Source organism: Helianthus annuus, chromosome 4 (genome assembly GCF_002127325.2).
Source record: "Helianthus annuus cultivar XRQ/B chromosome 4, HanXRQr2.0-SUNRISE, whole genome shotgun sequence".
Lineage (NCBI taxonomy): Eukaryota > Viridiplantae > Streptophyta > Magnoliopsida > Asterales > Asteraceae > Helianthus > Helianthus annuus.
Window position 1 is genome coordinate 202,512,234 of NC_035436.2, and position 17,819 is coordinate 202,530,052.

The 17,819-nt window shown below is 34.5% G+C and overlaps 1 protein-coding gene and 1 long non-coding RNA gene across 7 annotated transcripts; one reads left to right on the top strand and one right to left on the bottom strand.

Annotated features, from left to right (window-relative positions):
* The first annotated feature begins 3,123 nt into the window (after positions 1-3,123).
* LOC110938008 lies at positions 3,124-9,633 on the top strand. 2 transcript variants are annotated; one of them, XM_022180476.2, is made up of 13 exons: positions 3,124-3,265; positions 4,485-4,742; positions 5,787-5,829; positions 6,064-6,090; positions 6,507-6,596; positions 6,721-6,860; positions 7,661-7,829; positions 7,921-8,046; positions 8,201-8,320; positions 8,428-8,448; positions 8,611-8,669; positions 8,771-8,861; positions 9,268-9,633. In XM_022180476.2, the coding sequence occupies exons 2-13, from the start codon at positions 4,507-4,509 to the stop codon at positions 9,343-9,345; spliced, it is 1,200 nt and encodes a 399-aa protein (XP_022036168.1). In that variant the 5' UTR covers positions 3,124-3,265; positions 4,485-4,506; the 3' UTR covers positions 9,346-9,633. The 2 variants fall into 2 exon arrangements, with proteins under 2 accessions (XP_022036168.1, XP_022036169.1); XM_022180477.2 differs by having other exon boundaries at positions 4,491-4,742.
* Positions 9,634-14,528: 4,895 nt separating this feature from the next.
* LOC110935303 lies at positions 14,529-17,755 on the bottom strand. Of its 5 annotated transcripts, XR_004890876.1 has the most exons (6): positions 17,621-17,755; positions 17,483-17,508; positions 17,306-17,396; positions 17,039-17,099; positions 15,351-16,367; positions 14,529-14,930 (listed from the first exon to the last, which is right to left on the bottom strand). It is a non-coding gene; the product is annotated as an uncharacterized LOC110935303 (long non-coding RNA). The 5 variants fall into 5 exon arrangements; XR_004890875.1 differs by lacking the exon at positions 17,039-17,099; XR_004890874.1 differs by having other exon boundaries at positions 15,351-17,099.
* Between the last annotated feature and the right edge of the window lie 64 nt (positions 17,756-17,819).

Below are 17,819 nucleotides of genomic sequence, written 5' to 3' on the forward strand. Positions count from 1 at the left end.
TGTTAATTCCATAAAAAAAACTAGGTTGAATCGAATAATTGGACAAACCACATGGACGAAAATGACTGTTAACTCATGTTTTTTTAGACGGAATTGATATGTTTCAAGAATGTCAGAGACGGAAATGGTACAAATTTTAAATTTGTTCTGAACTGGCATAATTGAACAAACTACAGGGAAAACATGATTTTGTTAAAAAAATACCTTTTTAAGAAATGATTGATGGTTATTGATTACTAACCCAATAGAAAGGTGGAGAAATAAAAATTCTTTTAGAGGATGATATTTTAATTCAGCAAAGGAAAACATAGTCTTTTCTTTGTTTAAAGAGAAGCAAAGGAAAACATCATCTTTTCTTTGTTTAAAGAGAAACTGTGATTATCAAAAATAAAGTTAGTCATTTATTTTCAGCTAATTACAAATATTGACATTTTGATATTTGCTATGTAAAAATTTCATCTTCTATTTTTTTAACTCTGAGAATTTACGCATATCATGTGTACCGTTCAATCGATCGTCAAGCTTTTATTAACAGACTTAATATTCACACGCCTCTCCTCTCTATCTCTCTCTATACACACATAAATATATATATATATATATATAGAGAAAGATAGAGTAAAAAAGAATGCGAGAATAAGATTTAGAAATATAAGAATAATGGAAGCGTTTATTTAACCAAATGTAAAAAAAGTGTCTTTCTCACACAGATATGAGGCCGTTAGCATACAAAGTGTTTTTATTATAATGCAGTCTACAATAAAAATGTGACATATGTATGCATGTGAGTTGATGAGCAATGGTCTACATTCATTAATGTATGCAACTTATGACGCACATAATTACAAAATGTAAAATGGTATAAATGCATTTGTTAAGGTAACAATAATGTGTAGTGAAGGGGTAAGGTCCCAAAAATCTCATAAAAAGGATTTGAGATCATACCACAAACTGGTCTTTCAACATTTTAACCTTGCGCGGCCGCGCATTGGTCTTACAAAAGGGAGAAAGTAATCAACAATCTATAGTCGCGCGTCCAAAGGAAAGCATAAAATCCTTGCGCCTTCTTCCATTAGCAAAGGATTGAAATCCTAAAGATCAATACTTCCGCCCAAATATCCAAACTTGGTTATTATTTTGCCCAAACTTGGGATTTACACATCTGTGTCCACACAGTAAGGTGTCACACTAGATTACAGCAGTAATCTTCTAGAAAGAATATGATCGTACACCACCCAGACGGTTACAACCGTCTGGACACGTGTCATTACCACAGGCATCCCTAAAACCACAACGAAAGCATGCAATTGGAGAATGATCTCCACTTAATCACTTTCCACGTGGCAATCCCCCAGCCTTAGATCAAACCACGATCCGTGTGCATTCACATCGGATCAAGGCAACTTGACGTGGGATCAAAGAATTTAACGGAAGAAAATATAACCGCTACGGCGTTAGCATCTTCCGTCATCTTTTCAATAACAGATTTTCCCTCCCAAACTCCCGGTTATAAATACGAGAACTGTTCAGGTATAAACTCAGATCACACTCACTTCTCAAATACTATCTCTTCTCCATGACCAATACTTATTCTCACACCGGAGTCGGGTCAAGGAGAGAACCCTCTTCTCCCCTTGGCGAGGCTAATGGTGCTCTTTTTTGCAGAATCACCGGAGAAGAAGTTTGGTAGCAACTGAATCAACCGAGAGAGAGCTAACCATTTTATGCGGATTCAAACCCCCTAGATATTTCGGTTCCGACCATTTATCTAGTGTTTCTTCATGTAGCAAAAATCATTTTATACATGGAGACACATCCACACCATTTGTAACAAATTTTGGAAAGAATTAAAAGTGTCTTTTTAAAAATACTTAATAATAAAAGCTAACATATTATTATTATTATTATTATTATTATTATTATTATTATTATTATTATTATTGTTATTATTATTATTATTATTATTACATATATAAAAGGGGAACATGTTACCTACAATAACAACTTGATAATTATAGTTTTTTTTTTCTATTGGGTTTGTAACCTGATTTCTTTTTTGTCTTTTTGTGAATATCACTCTTCAACTTTTAACATTGACATTTACACCCTTCAGCTTTCTAAAAGTTTTGTAAAATGTTATTTTGACCCTCTTAAGAATTTACGAACTTATTTTTATGTACGTGTTGATAAATTCAAGTTGTTTACGTTTCGACGTAAATTTTGTCCGGAAACAAGTAAGGTCAAATATATTACGCTTTCATCAGACAGTATAACTTCGAGTTACTTACCTTTCATGAAAAATGTCAAATATAATTTGTTTTCGTGCTTATTTTTTGGACGTTTTCAGTTGGTATATGTTTCGATCTAATTTTTTTCGGAATAGAATCGAGTCCAATATAATACGTTTTCATTTGAGGATATAAATTTGAGTTACTTTACATTTAATTAGTAATGATGAAAATAACGTGTACGTACTTATTTTTATAGACGTTTTCAGTTAGTCAACGTTTTAATCAATAAGCAACTAAAAAAAATCAGCACTCTCAAATCACATTAAAAAAACCGTCCCGACAATGCTGGGAATCAGTTCTAGTCAGTGTGTAAGTTGTACCAAATGGTAGATATCATAGAAAATAAAACAAAGGCACAAAAATCATCATCAATCAATTTATTTTAGAGTTAAATAATATTTTAGTCTCTGTGGTTTGAGTTATTTTGCCAATTTGGTCCAAAGTTTTGAAACATTACCATTTTAGTCCAAATAGTTTCAAACGTTGTCATTTTAGTTCACTGGGTTAACTTCATCCATTTTTGCTGTTAACTAGAAGGGCAATTCAGTCATTTTTTATGTAATTCTGTTAACTAGAAGGACAATTTGACCATATAAAATGATCGTATTACCTTTCTAGCTAACATAAAAAATGGACGGAGTTAATCTAGTAGACTAAAATAACGTTTCAAACATTTAGACTAAACTGATACAATGACCCAACCCACAAGGACTGAAATAGAATTTAACTCAAAAAAAAAAAAAAAAAAAAAAAGGCACAAAAATCATCATCAATCAATTTATTTTGGATCTTTGACGTGGACTGGTATTAGGTGTAGTAGGGCCGCCCTAATGGCTAGCACCGCATGTGGCCGCTTATACTTTATATAAAGCCCGCTACGGTGCGGCATAAAGCTGTAAAATCCTTTGGAAGTTGTACTTCATCGTCTCCCTCATTGTCGCAAATCCTCTTCTAGAGCAATCACCATTAACAACGTATGCTTTTACTCTTCTTCTTCTTAATTTCTTATCATATATTCGCATTCGTCTTCTTCTTCTTCTTCTACTTACATTATTGTATGTATATTCATGTTAGTTATCGGTGTTCTACTTTTACAGCGATTCTGTGGTCTTGTTTGTTTTGGTTGTACTAACAAAACCTAAATATTTTATTATCTATCTATGTATGTATCTATTTTGAAAGCATAGCAATTTTTAAATATTATTATATTTCTCAAAATTATTGCCAAAAGTTTTTTGATTCAATCAACAAAGTAAACAAATATTTACACTTTTGAACAATGCTAGTACTACATGATGATGGGGATGGATGTACTCTTTCACTTATTTAGGGTCCTATAATTGGATATATTGACAGAATAATTGATTTTAATAATCCCAACTATTAGTTGTTGCCGACAACGGTCCCAACTTAAAAAATAACCAGTGTTCCACCTTTTCATATATTGTAAACCAATGAATTTTTATTAACAGAACTTTAATTTCTTTTCGTCCCCTTGTCCTTTTCGGTTTAGTAAAAGTCCATTGGTTTACAATAAAAAGGTGGGACCATCATTGGTATATTTAAAGTTGGGACCATTGCCGGCAAACAACTAACAATACGGATTATGAAATCCATTATTTCTATATTGACACCCAATATATTCTTTGTTGGGCGAGGTGTCTGTATAGTTCATGTAAAAAAAGATATACGAGTCATATATACTTTTATCATACGACTCATATACTTGTCAGGGTGTCAAAAGATTCATTAGGGGTGTGCCGTTGTCCTTAGCCCATAGTTGTTAATGGCGAATAGCGATAAGTTACTTATATGCTAAATAGCGGCCGCCTATTTTATAAATAGCGATACACTAGATTTTTTTTTTAAAGTTTTATACGTGTATTACATAAAAAAACCCTGGTATATATGCTATCTTACGTGTATATTTTATAGCTATATTTTATTGCTATTTATATTAAAAACAAAAAATAAACTGTTGTTGTTATCACTATCTATCACTACAACCCCTGTACGCTATGTAGCATGCTATAGCGATCGCTACGATCGCCATTGACAACTATGCCTTAACCCTTGTACATTCAAAGTAACTTTTGAGTGAAGTTTGATGTAACTATATAAGATGTTGTGAAAGGGATAATGTGTGAATATGCCTTCTTATAATAACATAATGTGATGGTATATATTGCATAGGTACAGTTTCTTGTTGGATGCCATGGGGCGTTTCAGAAGTAATCTGCCAATATGCCCTGCGAATCAAAATTGCTCGCAATGGGCTCGAAATTACATGAGCTATTGTCTTTGCACTAGAAAGGATTGGATTTCACTGTTGTTGGGGGTAATTAGTGTTTTAAGTTGGGGTGTGGCCGAGGTACCTCAGATCATTTCGAATTACAAAGAGAAGTCTTCGGAAGGGCTTGCTATGGGCTTTCTTTTCACATGGATACTCGGGTAATACTTATATCTTTATCCTTAAAGATATGTAAAACTTTCAGTAGATGTTTTATAATATCATGATGTTACAATTTGGTACGGACATAGTTGTCAATAGCGCTTGTAGCGATCGCTATAGCACGCTACGTAGCGTTTAGGGGTGTAAACGAGCCGGGCCGAGCCCGAGCTCGACCAGGCTCGAGCTCGGCTCGTTAGGTTTTTTTGAAGCTCGAGCTCGAGCTCGGCTCGGTTCGAGCCTACTTCTTTGAGCTCGAGCTCGGCTCGCGAGTAAAACCCAAAGCTCGAGTTCGGCTCGACTCGGCTCGAACTATTTGGAGAACAACCTTAAACGAGCTAAAAGCTTGGCTCGAGCTCACTTCAACATCGCTTAAACGAGCCAAAGCTCGGCTCGAGCTCGGCTCATCAATGTTATCATCATTATTAATATATTATATATAAAAAAATTAAAATTTTGTATGGGATCGTTTAGGCTCGCGAGCCTAAACGAGCTCTGTATTTCAGGCTCGAGCTCGGGCTCGATAACAAAACGAGCTCTATTTCAGGCTCGAGCTCGGGCTCGTTAAGGCTCGGCTCGTTCGAGCTTTTAACCGAGCCGATCACGAGTACCTCTCGAGCCTCTGGGCTTGTTTACACCCCTAGTAGCGTTTAGGTCTAGTGTCGCTATTAGGGTTGTAGCGATGGATAGCGAGAACAATAACATTTTTTTTTGTTTTTAATATAAATAGCAATTAAATATAGCTATAAAATAACTGGATTTTAGGTTTTTGTTAAATATACATGTAAAATAGCATATATACCAGGGTATTTTAATATAATATACATATAATTTTTTTAAATTTCTTTTTCTAGTATATCGCTATTTATAAAACAGCTGCCCGCTGTTTATCGCTATTCGCTATGTAGCATATAGGTAGGTACCCTATCTCTATTTGTCGCTATTTGCCATTAACAACTATGGATACGGATAGCCACCCGAACATTGTATATCTTCATGTTTTATATTTTCTGCTCTTTCTTATTTACTTCTTTTCTCTTCGACAGCGATCTTTTCAACGTGTTTGGTTGCTTGTTAGAACCAGCTACGGTGAGTCTCTATCCCATTTAAGCCCTGCTAATTCTTCTCAGTTCTCGAAAGCCATACTATTACTTTGCTCTTTGAAAGTCTGATTTTATATTATAGATAATGAATATTTATAATATCATGTATTTCTTTCAATTAATGTATGAAACTGAATCTGCTGTGTTTTTGTTTAATAATGTCGATTTTCGAGTTTGTTGTGTAATTTGATTTAATTTATCTTATTCTCTTACTCTGCAGCTTCCAACACAATATTATATGGCCGTGGTAAGCAACACTAACCCATAAGATATCCTCCAGTTTTTTCTGCTATTTTAAGTTTGAGTTAGATAAAAAAAAGAGTAAATTACTGTTTTCGTCCCTGTGGTTTGTCAAAAATCACTATTTCAGTCCATTAGTTTAAAATTTGCGATTTCAGTCCCTGTGGTTTCACTTTCGTAACCATTTCAGTCTCTGTGGTTTCACTTTCGTAACCATTTCAATCCATTATTCTGTTAAGTACAGGGACTGAAATAGTTACGAGGTGGACTGAAATGGTTACGAAAGTGAAACCACAGGGACCGAAATCACGAATTTTAAACTAATGGACTGAAATAGTGATTTTTGACAAACCAGAGGGACGAAAACAGTAATTAACTCTAAAAAAAATTTGATCGATTTGTTGACTTTTGGCGGGCATGCAGCTGTACCTGTTGACTACCTTAGCTCTTGCCGTCCAAGCAATTTACTATGGTTACTTCTCTCATGGTACATCTAAAAAACAAATTTGTAAGGTACATTTATATCAGTTTATTTTTTTGCACTTCAAACTTATAAATATTTTTTAAAATGTTATCATCAAATCCTACGATCACATGATATTCGGCTAATATTTTACTCTCAATTTGTGCTATCTAGACTGAGTCAGCAGACAAGAAACAGCTGGCAAATGGTGTTAGCGTAGAAGAATCAACGGTTCCTATGCTATCGAAAATCACTCCTAGTTTGCCAATTCCATCAGTTGATGATAATAGTTCTTCTGAAACATTATACTACAGGTATTACCATTTTTATTTAAGAATATTGTTAAGTTACACACACACTTACAGGCCGGCCCTGAGGGTGGGCGGGGAGGACCAGCGGCCAGGGCCTGGTATTTTGAAGGGCACGTTATTTTAAAAAAAACATCCGATATGTATATGTAAAAAAAATAAAGAGTTAAATGCCATTTTAGTCCCTGTGGTTTGGGCCATTTTGCCAGTTTAGTCCAAAGGTTTGAAACATTGCCATTTTAGTCCAAATAGTTTCAAACGTTGCCATTTTGGTCCACTGGGTTAACTTCATCCCTTTATTCTGTTTACTAGAAAGGCATTTCGGTCATTTTATATGTAATTCTGTTAACTAGAATGGCAATTCGACCATATAAAATGATCAAATTACCCTTCTAACTAACAGAAAAAATGGACGGAGTTAACCCAGTGGACTAAAACGGCAACGCTTGAAACTTCTTGAACTAAAATGGCAACGTTTCAAACCTTTGGACTAAACTGGCAAAATAACCCAAACCACAGGGACTAAAGTGACATTTAACTCGAAAATAAATTAACAGGGTATACCCATACAAACATCAACATAGGCCCACTTACAAAACTATTTTTATGGTTTAGATTAGTTATTAGCCCATAGGCATTAGGTTTAGACCTTTAGTGAGCCCAATACCCAATTTCGTTAAGGCCTAACGGCACGTTTTTTCGTAAGGGCACGCTTTTTCGAGCTCGAACAGGGTACATGAATTCTCAGTGCCGGCCGTTACATATATGATATATCTTATTTTTTTATCTTGTGTTTTATGGTACAGTTCTGCTCGATCTCTATCTAGAAGTCACAATCGTACAGGGAGTTTCCTCCATTCACAAAGAACAAATACCAATAAATGTGATCAGGATATTATTCAAGAACCATTGCTTGGTGGACACGCGTCGAGACAATCATCTCCTGCTTCCGAGACTAAGAATATGTTATGTGTGGTGAGTCATATACTCATATATAACAGTATGCAGACTTTCTAGATGTAAAACTTTAAACCGTTACTGAAGCATTGATACTTCCGTGATTCAGGTTTTTACTTTGACAATTTTTCTCTGCGCACGTAATCTCAAACTTGAAAGAAACAGTTACCTCAATGCAGATTCAGTAAAAATAAATAACGGAATTGTCTTGCAAGTGGGAAGAAAGCTTTTACAGGTAAAGAAACAGTGATTTATTGACTTCAGTCAATAGAAATATGACTATTTGACCAATAATAATTTCTTCTGACTATTTGACCAATTATAAATTCTGCTAACTATTTGACCAGTTATAATTTATTTGACTATTTGACCATATGCATCAATTGCAGGCAAGTGGAAGTTTAGTGGAAGGTAGTGAGGGAATAGATAGTATTGGGATCGGAACCTTCCTTGGTTGGGGAATGGCAGCCATTTACATGGGTGGACGTCTTCCACAAATTTTGTTAAACGTAAGAATCTACGTCGTATAATTATATAAAAAGTACTCAGCATGAGTAATTTGGAAAAAAGTACCTTGCTAACATGTTTGTTTTTGGATCGTCTCATTTTTTTGCAGTTCAGAAGGGGACATGTTCAGGTAAGCACAAATCCGTCATCTTCATGTTTGTTATACGGGAAAGGACATCTTTTTATTATTGAATCTGCACCTTTGACTACAATTCAAACATGCATAGAACGATTGCATATGTACATACTGGAATTAACGTTTCAATTGTGTTCTTTTCTCATACGTTTGTAGGGTTTGAATCCGCTAATGTTCGTCTTTGCTCTTGTTGGAAATGCTACTTATGTTGCAAGGTAAGTGTTTATCAAAAAACAGCATTTTTGGATTATATTTGTATTTACTTGTTGATTATAATATAATATTAAAAACATATTATGATTGTGCATTTTTGTAGCATACTTGTGAGTAGCATGGAGTGGTCAAAAATACAACCAAACCTTCCATGGGTAGTGGAAGCAAGTGGGTGCATAATGCTTGATACTTTTGTATCCTTGAACGTATTATTTTTTATTTCCTGTTGCGTAAATTACAAAAATCGTCATTTATGTTGATACCAGATTGCAAAGTATAGCCCTTACCTTCAAAAAGTACAAAAAACGTACTTGATGTTTACAAAACCCTTGCACACTATGTCCTTTAGCTCTAACTCAGTTAGCTTTCATGGTTAAATCTGACCAAGGACATAACGTGCAAGGGTTTGCCAACATCGAGTACGTTTTTGTACTTTTTGAAGATAAAGGATATACTTTGCAATCTGGTGTCAACGTAAAGGACGATTTTTGTAATTTACTCTTTCCTGTTTAATTATGCATTTCAACATCATGCTCTATTTATTACATACATGAAACCTTGTATTTTCACAAGACTTTTGATCCTTTAACATTTTCCTAGATTCTAACTCAATTTATCTATTTTCGACACCGGAAACACAAATGTGTCGACTCTAAGCACACAGACTTGGATCCATGATCGATAAACAGCGAAGCCACTCAAAGCACGGGGACTTGGAAACAATATTTCTGCATGTGAATCTCTTTGGTGGGTACTTAGATGTGCCCTCAGGGTAACAACATAGCAAGTAGGATCAAGTAGAATTATGACTTTTATGGGATTTAACAACAAAGTTGAATCCTTTCAATAATCTTGTATATCTCTTAGGTTTGATGTTGGACCTACCCATTGCCATGTCTTGATCATATGAACCAAATGCATGACATTTTAATTCTTTGGGATTTTAGTTTCCATTCCTTTGACAAATATCAATTTTCGACATAATTAACCGTAACATGCATAAATCCTAAAAAACACTCAAGTTTTATATTGTTTCATTGTTGTGATATTTGTTATAAATGTTGTATATTTTTTTAAGGAGTGAATTTCAAGAATTGTCCTTTATCTTTATACTCATTTTCAGGCGTTGTCCTTTATGTTTAAAATTGATTAGTTTTGTCCTTTATGTTTTCATATCATACACGTTTTGTCCTTTAGCCCTAACTCAGTTAGTTTTTTCAGTTAAATTTGGTCATGTGCTTTGCACATGAGGACATTTTTGTCTATTCAAAGGTTGCAGAAGCTTTGAGCTGTAAATCTGCCGTTGAACTTACCTTTCGATTGACAAAAATGCCCTCATATGCAAAGTATATAACCAAATTTAATTGAAAAAACTAACTGGGTTAGGCCTAAAGGACAAAACGTGTACGATATAAAAACATAAAGGACAAAACTCATCAATTTTGAACATAAAGGACAACGCCTGAAAATGAGTATAAAGATAAAGGACAATCCTTCAAATTCACTTTTTTTTTAAATATGCGAACTTAGTGGAATATATGAAACTTGGTTCTTATTTAGTGATTATTTATTTTTAGTTTTGCTTAAAGGACGTATTGTGAAGAAATATTTTACAAAATAATAACTAAGTTTCATAGTTGTTTCATTTAAGTCAACTTGATGAAAATATAATCACTAAATAGTAAAAAAATAATATATATTTTCATTAAAGTTAATTTTAAAAAGTTCACATATATATAAAAACAATTCACAACAATGGCTGAGGGGTTTTCATAGTTAAAAAAATTGTGACTTATGGGTGATCTATTGGAACAAACTGAAAATTGGATTATTATTATATAATCTTAAGTTTTAAGTCGTATTTACATGGCGGAATTTATTTGTTTAGTGTTTTACACCTTTACTACCTATCTTATGAGTAGAGTTCTAATTGAACTTGTTTTATCAAACACATTAACAATACATGTTTTGAGTTTTTAATCAAACTCGTTTTTATCACTCTCACAGTTCTAACCAAAGTGACAGTCGTTCGGTCCACCAACAAAGACAGGAGGTAAGCATCGAAGAATGTATCCTGATTTTCACCATTTTGTAAGGTTTGCTTAAGACCATCTGATCCATTGCGCCAACTATTAACTTGTAGTAAAAAAAAAAAAAAGAAAAGAAAACTAAGGTTGTAAAGTAAGGTCTAATGACTTTACTCAAGCTATTTATAGAACACCACTTCTAACACATACTTTTAAGTCATCAAGCTTGTAAAGTAAGGTCTAATGAACATACTCAAGCTATTTTAGTTCGTGAATAAAACTCGATTTTTTGATGAACCAAACTCAAGTTTAATCAAAGTTTTTTTTTTTTTTTTTTTTCGCACAAGCACATTAAATCTCACTTAGATGTAACTTGGAGCTATCAAAGTACCTATAAGGCCATCCATTATACTTTTTGTAACTTCTAGGTGTCAAACTGCTAGCTTAGTGTCACATCAGCATCTCTTCTAATCTCAGACTTTTATCCCAAAGCACATGTTACTCTTACCTAGGGGCGGAGGTAATGTGATGGTAGGGGTAGCATGGGCTACGGCTCAACCCCGTCTTCGTAGTGTAATTTTTTATTTTATACAAAGAATACCCCTGAACAAATATGAGGATACTCCCGACAAAAAAAAAAAAAAAAAAAAAAAAGATACTTGACCATTAATAAAATCCCAAATTTTTACAAGCCCTACTTTTTACAACCCCAAACTTATATAATAATTAAGCCCAAATGGTAAAACTTGTATAATAATTAAAGCCCAAATGATAAAACTTGTATACTAATTAACCCCAAACGTAGTTCTTGTCCTTTGTTTATCGGATAGTAAAGCTCAATGTTTTAAATACCGGTACGAACTGGCCAGTTATACCGGTTAAACCGGATATTGGACACGCAACCGGTACGATAAAGACCGGTAAAACCCGAATACGATATGTCTTATGTACCGGCGGTAAATCCGGTTCTACCGGTTCAAACCGTTGAACCGGTGTGCATTATCTCAGTATTTGATTTCTTAATTTTAATAAAATACGATATTAAGGTAATATGGATCTTCCATATTTCCGGTAATTAACCTAGTGTCTTCTATTCCAATATTTCATCGTTGTTGAAACTGTTACTCACCTCGTACAATGCAATATTGTTTATAACTAATAAAAATATTCTTAAAATGCTTAATAGTTTACAATAAAAATAGTTGTTTTTAGATAAAACTATGACCAGTTACATAAATTCAAGTTGAGATTTGATTGTTTTTTGAGATAAATTTGTATTTTAAGGAATTCATAGGGTTAACTAGTAAGCCGGTTCAATCACCCGATACAATCCGGCTAAACCATTTTAGAGCCCAACCCGGTATGACTTAAAAACCGGTTTTTAAAACATTGGTAAAGCTAGCTTTGGTTATACCGATTGTAACCGCAATCGTTGAAAGATGTTTTTGTAAATTGAAGTTTGTCAAGACGGATTTACGCAATCGAATGGGCCCAGAATATTTGAACAATGTAATGGTTTATGCGGTCAAAAAAGAAACTTTTGATAAAGTAAAAGACGATAATGTAATGGAATGATTTCAAGCTATGAAAACACGAAGATGACAACTCTATTAGGTATCTGTTTACCTTTATCTATTATCGTATTTTTTTATTATCGATGATTGCACAATATTTTGTTTTTGGGATACCCCTGAATTCGTGGGCTAGATCCGCCACTACTCTTAACTGGTTCTAACTCCCAAATTATATTTTTACATATTATTTTAAAGGGTTATTGGATTTTAATAATCCTAAGGTTCACCTGTTGGCTAATAATAATCTCAACTATAAAAATTTCATTCAACGATCTCAACTTGTAAGAATTTGGCCCCCATTAATCCGTTTCTAACATATAAGAATTTGGCCTCTTTAAACGATTTAAGTGGATCTGCAGACCATTTAAATGATTTAAGTGCACATATATTGGAAAAGGATCAATGAAGGCCAAATTCTTACAAGTTAGGATCGTTGGAGTGAATTTTTAAAGTTGAGATTATTATCGGCAACATGTGAAACTTGGGATTATTAAAATCCAATAACCCTATTTTAAACAATTAAAACAATAAAAATTAAATAAAAGAAGACAGAGAGAGATAGAGACTAGAGAGGAATAATAGTGGAATGATCAGGGGCATGGCCCTACTATCCACTATCACAACCCAACCCAACCCAACCCAATCTTTTATTAAAATACTAATTTCTCTCTCTTCCACCTACACAACCCAACCCAATCCAATTTTTCACCCACTATCACAACCCAACTTAAACTAATATTTTATTATATAAATATGATTGTAATTATTCTTTATCATAAAGAAATAGAAGTTAAATAATAGAAAAAAGAATAAAGAATTAATATTATGTTGGTTGTTGGTTGCAACCATTGGTTGTCATACCAACCTGGTTCTCTATAAATTTCAATTATTTAATTAAAATAATTTCATACAATTTTGTCTTATTTGCCATGCGACAACCGTTTGTGCAATTTGGTCACCATAGTGGATAGTCTAAGGCCTCCAAGGTGTATGGGAGATTCAAAGGCGGGCGCGGGTCACACCATCCCTTGAAGCCACCTAGCTCCCAATCCCCTGCCTCATAGTCTAAGAGTTCATCATCATCTTCATCATCGAATTCAGTAAATCCTACCAATAACAAAGCTAATGTATGGTCTAAGAAGGGTAAGATATAGACAATCTTACCTCTACCTCGTCGGAATAGAGAGGCTGCTTCCAGTAAGACCCTGACTCGATAGTAGTTTTGCATCAAACCTTGGACATAAGACACATAACAGAACATAAACACATAACTCTTAGACCCCCGGCTCAGAGTAAAAACCTTAAATCACAATGCTTCATAACTTGAGGGGTTATAGTGTTCTTAAGTCAATAGTTTTGGAAATGAAGTGGACATTGATTGAGTGGACAGGGAGCATAGCATCAGTTAAGGGGCCAAATTTGGATAGGTGGAAGTGGATGTATACTATTATATAATAACTAGTAGGAAACCCGCGCGATGCGGCGGAAATGACAATTTACCACACGGCATTCGTTTTCCGTTAGTATATCAGTCCTCACTTGATATATTGTATAGTACGTTTGCTCGTTGACCGAATTTGGTTTAAACCGGTCATCACCCCCAAGCACTCCATCCCCCATTTTAACAACCACTTCCTTGATTGAATTTGACCATCACTGTCGACTTGTGGCACCGGAATCCTTCATCGTAGCGGACTACCACTGCTAGCAAATGGCGGCAGTCATCAAATCTTCGCCCGAATATAAACATATTCATTCTTTTTCTATTCTACAAACTTTGTAGAATAGGGATGAGCATTTGGTACTGGGTACCGGTACGAAATTTCCCGTAGCAAATTATTTTCGATACCAATTCGGTACCGACCTTTTGGTGTTTTCAGTACCGGTACTTTCGGTTCGGTTTGATACCAATATTTTACCGAATTTTGCCTTCAAATACCAGTACCTAACACTTTTGGTACTGGTACCGGTACGCATAATTAGCGATTTTTGGTACCCATACCAAGGTCATCCTTACTACAAACACCATCAAAGAAGGAATGTTACAAGAATTTACACCTCGACTAATGCTGGTTTCAATTAAATGGGTATTAGTTAACATGTGTTTAGAAGTTCAATAATTTAAATAAGAATTCCTAAACAACCATGTAAGCTAACAAGTGAAATAAGCTACGAAATTGATTAAGAACAACCATTTAGTGAATTGAGGATAATATTACATAGATTCATCCAAACATATTATCACTATTTACTACTGGCTCTCATAATAATAATTGGAATAGTAATGAAAGATGAAGAAAAGCAGTTTCTTCTACTTATCTACATGAACAATTAGCTAAATAGTTTAAAATGCTATAAGGAACTGCTGACCACAATAGCATAGATTGCTCAAAGAACAACGATGATTGTAACCAAACGACACATGGAAAAAATATCCACAACAGCTGAGAGAAGATTATGTCTTAGAAGTTCATAAGTCAATCAACACAGCAAGTTTCACCAGTTATAGCTGCAAAGTTTATGGTGAATTTACTAAAACCCTCAAATGCTTATAAAAGGGCATTGACACAGCATCTAAAATCGTTGTTGATTAACCCACTTGTATCTTCGTTTGTTGCGGTATCAACTGCCCCACACGTTATTCGTACAACAATCAATAGTCCTAAAAAACATATTGTTCCTGAGAACAGGCCAAACATGTTTATGAAAAAATCATACAATAAATGAACAAAGTTATTAGAGTAAACTTCCGTTTTGCTCCCTGTGGTTTGGTCACTTTAACGGTTTTGCTCCAAACCTTTAAAAATAGTCATTTTACTCCCTGATGTTTCAGTTTTTTGGCCAGTTTGCTCCCCGCCTCTAACTCCATCCAAATTGTTTGTTTTTCCATTTTGCTCCCCGCAGGGAGCAAACTGGCAACAAAACTAAAACATCAGGGAGTAAAATGGCTATTTTTAAAGGTTTGGGGCAAAACCGTTAAAGTGACCAAACCACAGGGAGCAAAACAGAAGTTTACTCAAGTTATTATCTTTACAACATCTGTATAGACCCTAAAAAATGTAATAATAACAAGAAAATATACCTTAGAGAACGTCGTACGCTCGTTTAACCCTCGAATTGTCTTTCGAGAAGTACCACTGAGCTATAGTCCCATTGATTACATAAATATGTGCTTCCACCATTGCAGCACCAGACCACGACATCGTAACTTGTAAGAATCGCCAACGCGTAGTAAGCCGGAACCCAACAATCCTGTTGCCACTCACAAAAAACTTTCCCATGCTTTTCTCTAGGCACAATCTCTTCATTCAACCAAGAACACGGCGATAGGAACAAACTAAGTAACCAACCCCAACCTCATAACCGGAAGTAGGGCTGTCCAAAAAGTTCGCGGCTCGGAGCTCGCTCAGATTTAGCTCTGGAAAAGGTCGTTCGATATGGCTCGGTTTGAAAGTGAACCGAGCCGGCTCGGCTCGGTTAGAAAGTGAGCCTAGCTCGGCTCGGCTCGTGACGAGCCAAATTGGCTCGGTTTGGCTCGCTTGGTAGCTTGGCTCGGCTTAGCTCGAATTATTTTACTTATAATATATTTTATTTTTATATACATATAATATATTACAAAAAGGGTGATTATTATTTACATGTATTTAGGCTCGTAGTTTGATATATATGATATATTTAAAGGTTGATTGTCGTACTAATGAACAAATATTGTATTTACTTGAAATATAAAACTTATTTTCCGTTGTTGAACATGAACAACACCCTGTCGATTCCCTAATTATCCTCCCAGTCAACTCAGCCCTGCTCCAATTAACCACAATTATCCACACCATACATTATAACATAGTATATAGATAAAACTGAATCGGCTTAACTTGAATGATTGAAAAATGATATTGAAACACACCAAGTGTACCTACACCCCACAAAACTAACCTTGGAAATCATGAATTTGTTCTACAAGAGAACATGCAGTAGCGAGCCTGGTCACTGGTGCTTCTTCAAAGCTTTCCAGAATCGCCATCAAGTCACAATCAGTCAGTTAACCCACCCGTTACTCTTGAACAACAAATTGCAGATCCAATGGCATTTGATAAGACTGCATAACAATAATCAAAATGTTTCTAGTGATATATGCAGTTACAATTACAGATCCATAGGCTAGTTATCTCATATGCATTTATGTTAATTGGATTAAGGTGATTTTAGTATACGTTTAACAATATATGAAACATAATGTTTGAACTCACTTTATGGTTTTGCATCACAAGGCATTCTTACCTCAACTTTGCAATCAATTCTAGAGGAAAACTATAAAATAACAAAACATTAAATTATCACTTTATGGTATTGCATAACATCCTTTGGTAACATGAGACAAATTTTTGTTCCTTAATATTATTATTTCTTTAATAACAAAAATCTTCTCAACATTAAAAGCAAAAATTGGATTAGTACCAACGCCATTGATTTTTTTATAAATGATTCATACATACAAATGCTACTGATCAAGTTTAGTTAAACTTACGGAAGCCTAATCTTGTTCACGCATTGTTATATTGAACCGGTGTGCAACATTTTCTGATGTAATGCCTATTGGAAGTATACAATCTTGACCTTGTACCATGGTATTCACTTAGTAATGTTGGCACTAAGCATTTCAAATCCCCAATCATATCCAAAATAAAAAAAGCAAACAAGTGATAGATAGATATATAGATAGATATTATCATATGGAGATATGTGTGGATGTGTGTGCAGAAGGAGTACCTTGGGGTTAGTTGATCATTTCCAAGCCATATGATTAGCGGTCATAGATTACAACCCAGCACTGACACGTATTCATGTTTAACAAAACGTATTACAAACTATACTAAAAAAATCAAGTCAATTTCATAGACCAAACAAAAAAGTAGCATCATTTGCTCAACCAATGATGTTAAAAATACATGGTCAGATTTAACCTAGAAAACCTAAAAACCTAAATTCAAAAAACAATTAAACTAAAACACTTATAAATCAAATCAAAGGGAAAACCTCAATTTGTATAGTATGATTTTCAAGCATGAAGCGCCCTGGGAGGTATGATTTTAGAAGCTGCACATAGATTTTTAGCCCTAATTGTAACCTGCGTAAAAATCCCCAAAAAAAGATAACCAATTAAGTAAAGCTATACTATCAGACATGGATATCAGAACACAAAATTAAACTAACCCTTCCTTGATTTTGGTGTTTCCAACCTAATTATAGGAGAACCAGAAGAATTAGGCCATGAAAACAAACTTGGGTTTCCAAGTAACCACTGCAGAAAACGAAAAGGTAAAAAAAGAAACTAAAAATGAATATGCAAACCTGGTGATTGAGAAGTGTTTAAACACCGGAAGCTACGATAGATGATGGATGAAGATCTCGAGAGAGAGAAAGAGAGAACAAATTATAGATCTAGATGAAAAACTCTGGATGGCTGAGTAGAAGATTAAAGCGGGCAGGAGCTATATTTGGGAATTCACATTTTAAAATTAAAGCTTAAAAATATCTAGTCAACCTTTGG

Bases quoted from the DNA above. Each gene is read 5' to 3' on its own strand.
- LOC110938008 (XM_022180476.2), top strand. From the start codon at position 4,507: ATGGGGCGTTTCAGAAGTAATCTGCCAATATGCCCTGCGAATCAAAAT. The intron at 6,597-6,720 runs GTACATTTATAT...TGTGCTATCTAG, and splicing joins CTAAAAAACAAATTTGTAAG to ACTGAGTCAGCAGACAAGAA. The intron at 8,449-8,610 runs GTAAGCACAAAT...ATACGTTTGTAG, and splicing joins TCAGAAGGGGACATGTTCAG to GGTTTGAATCCGCTAATGTT.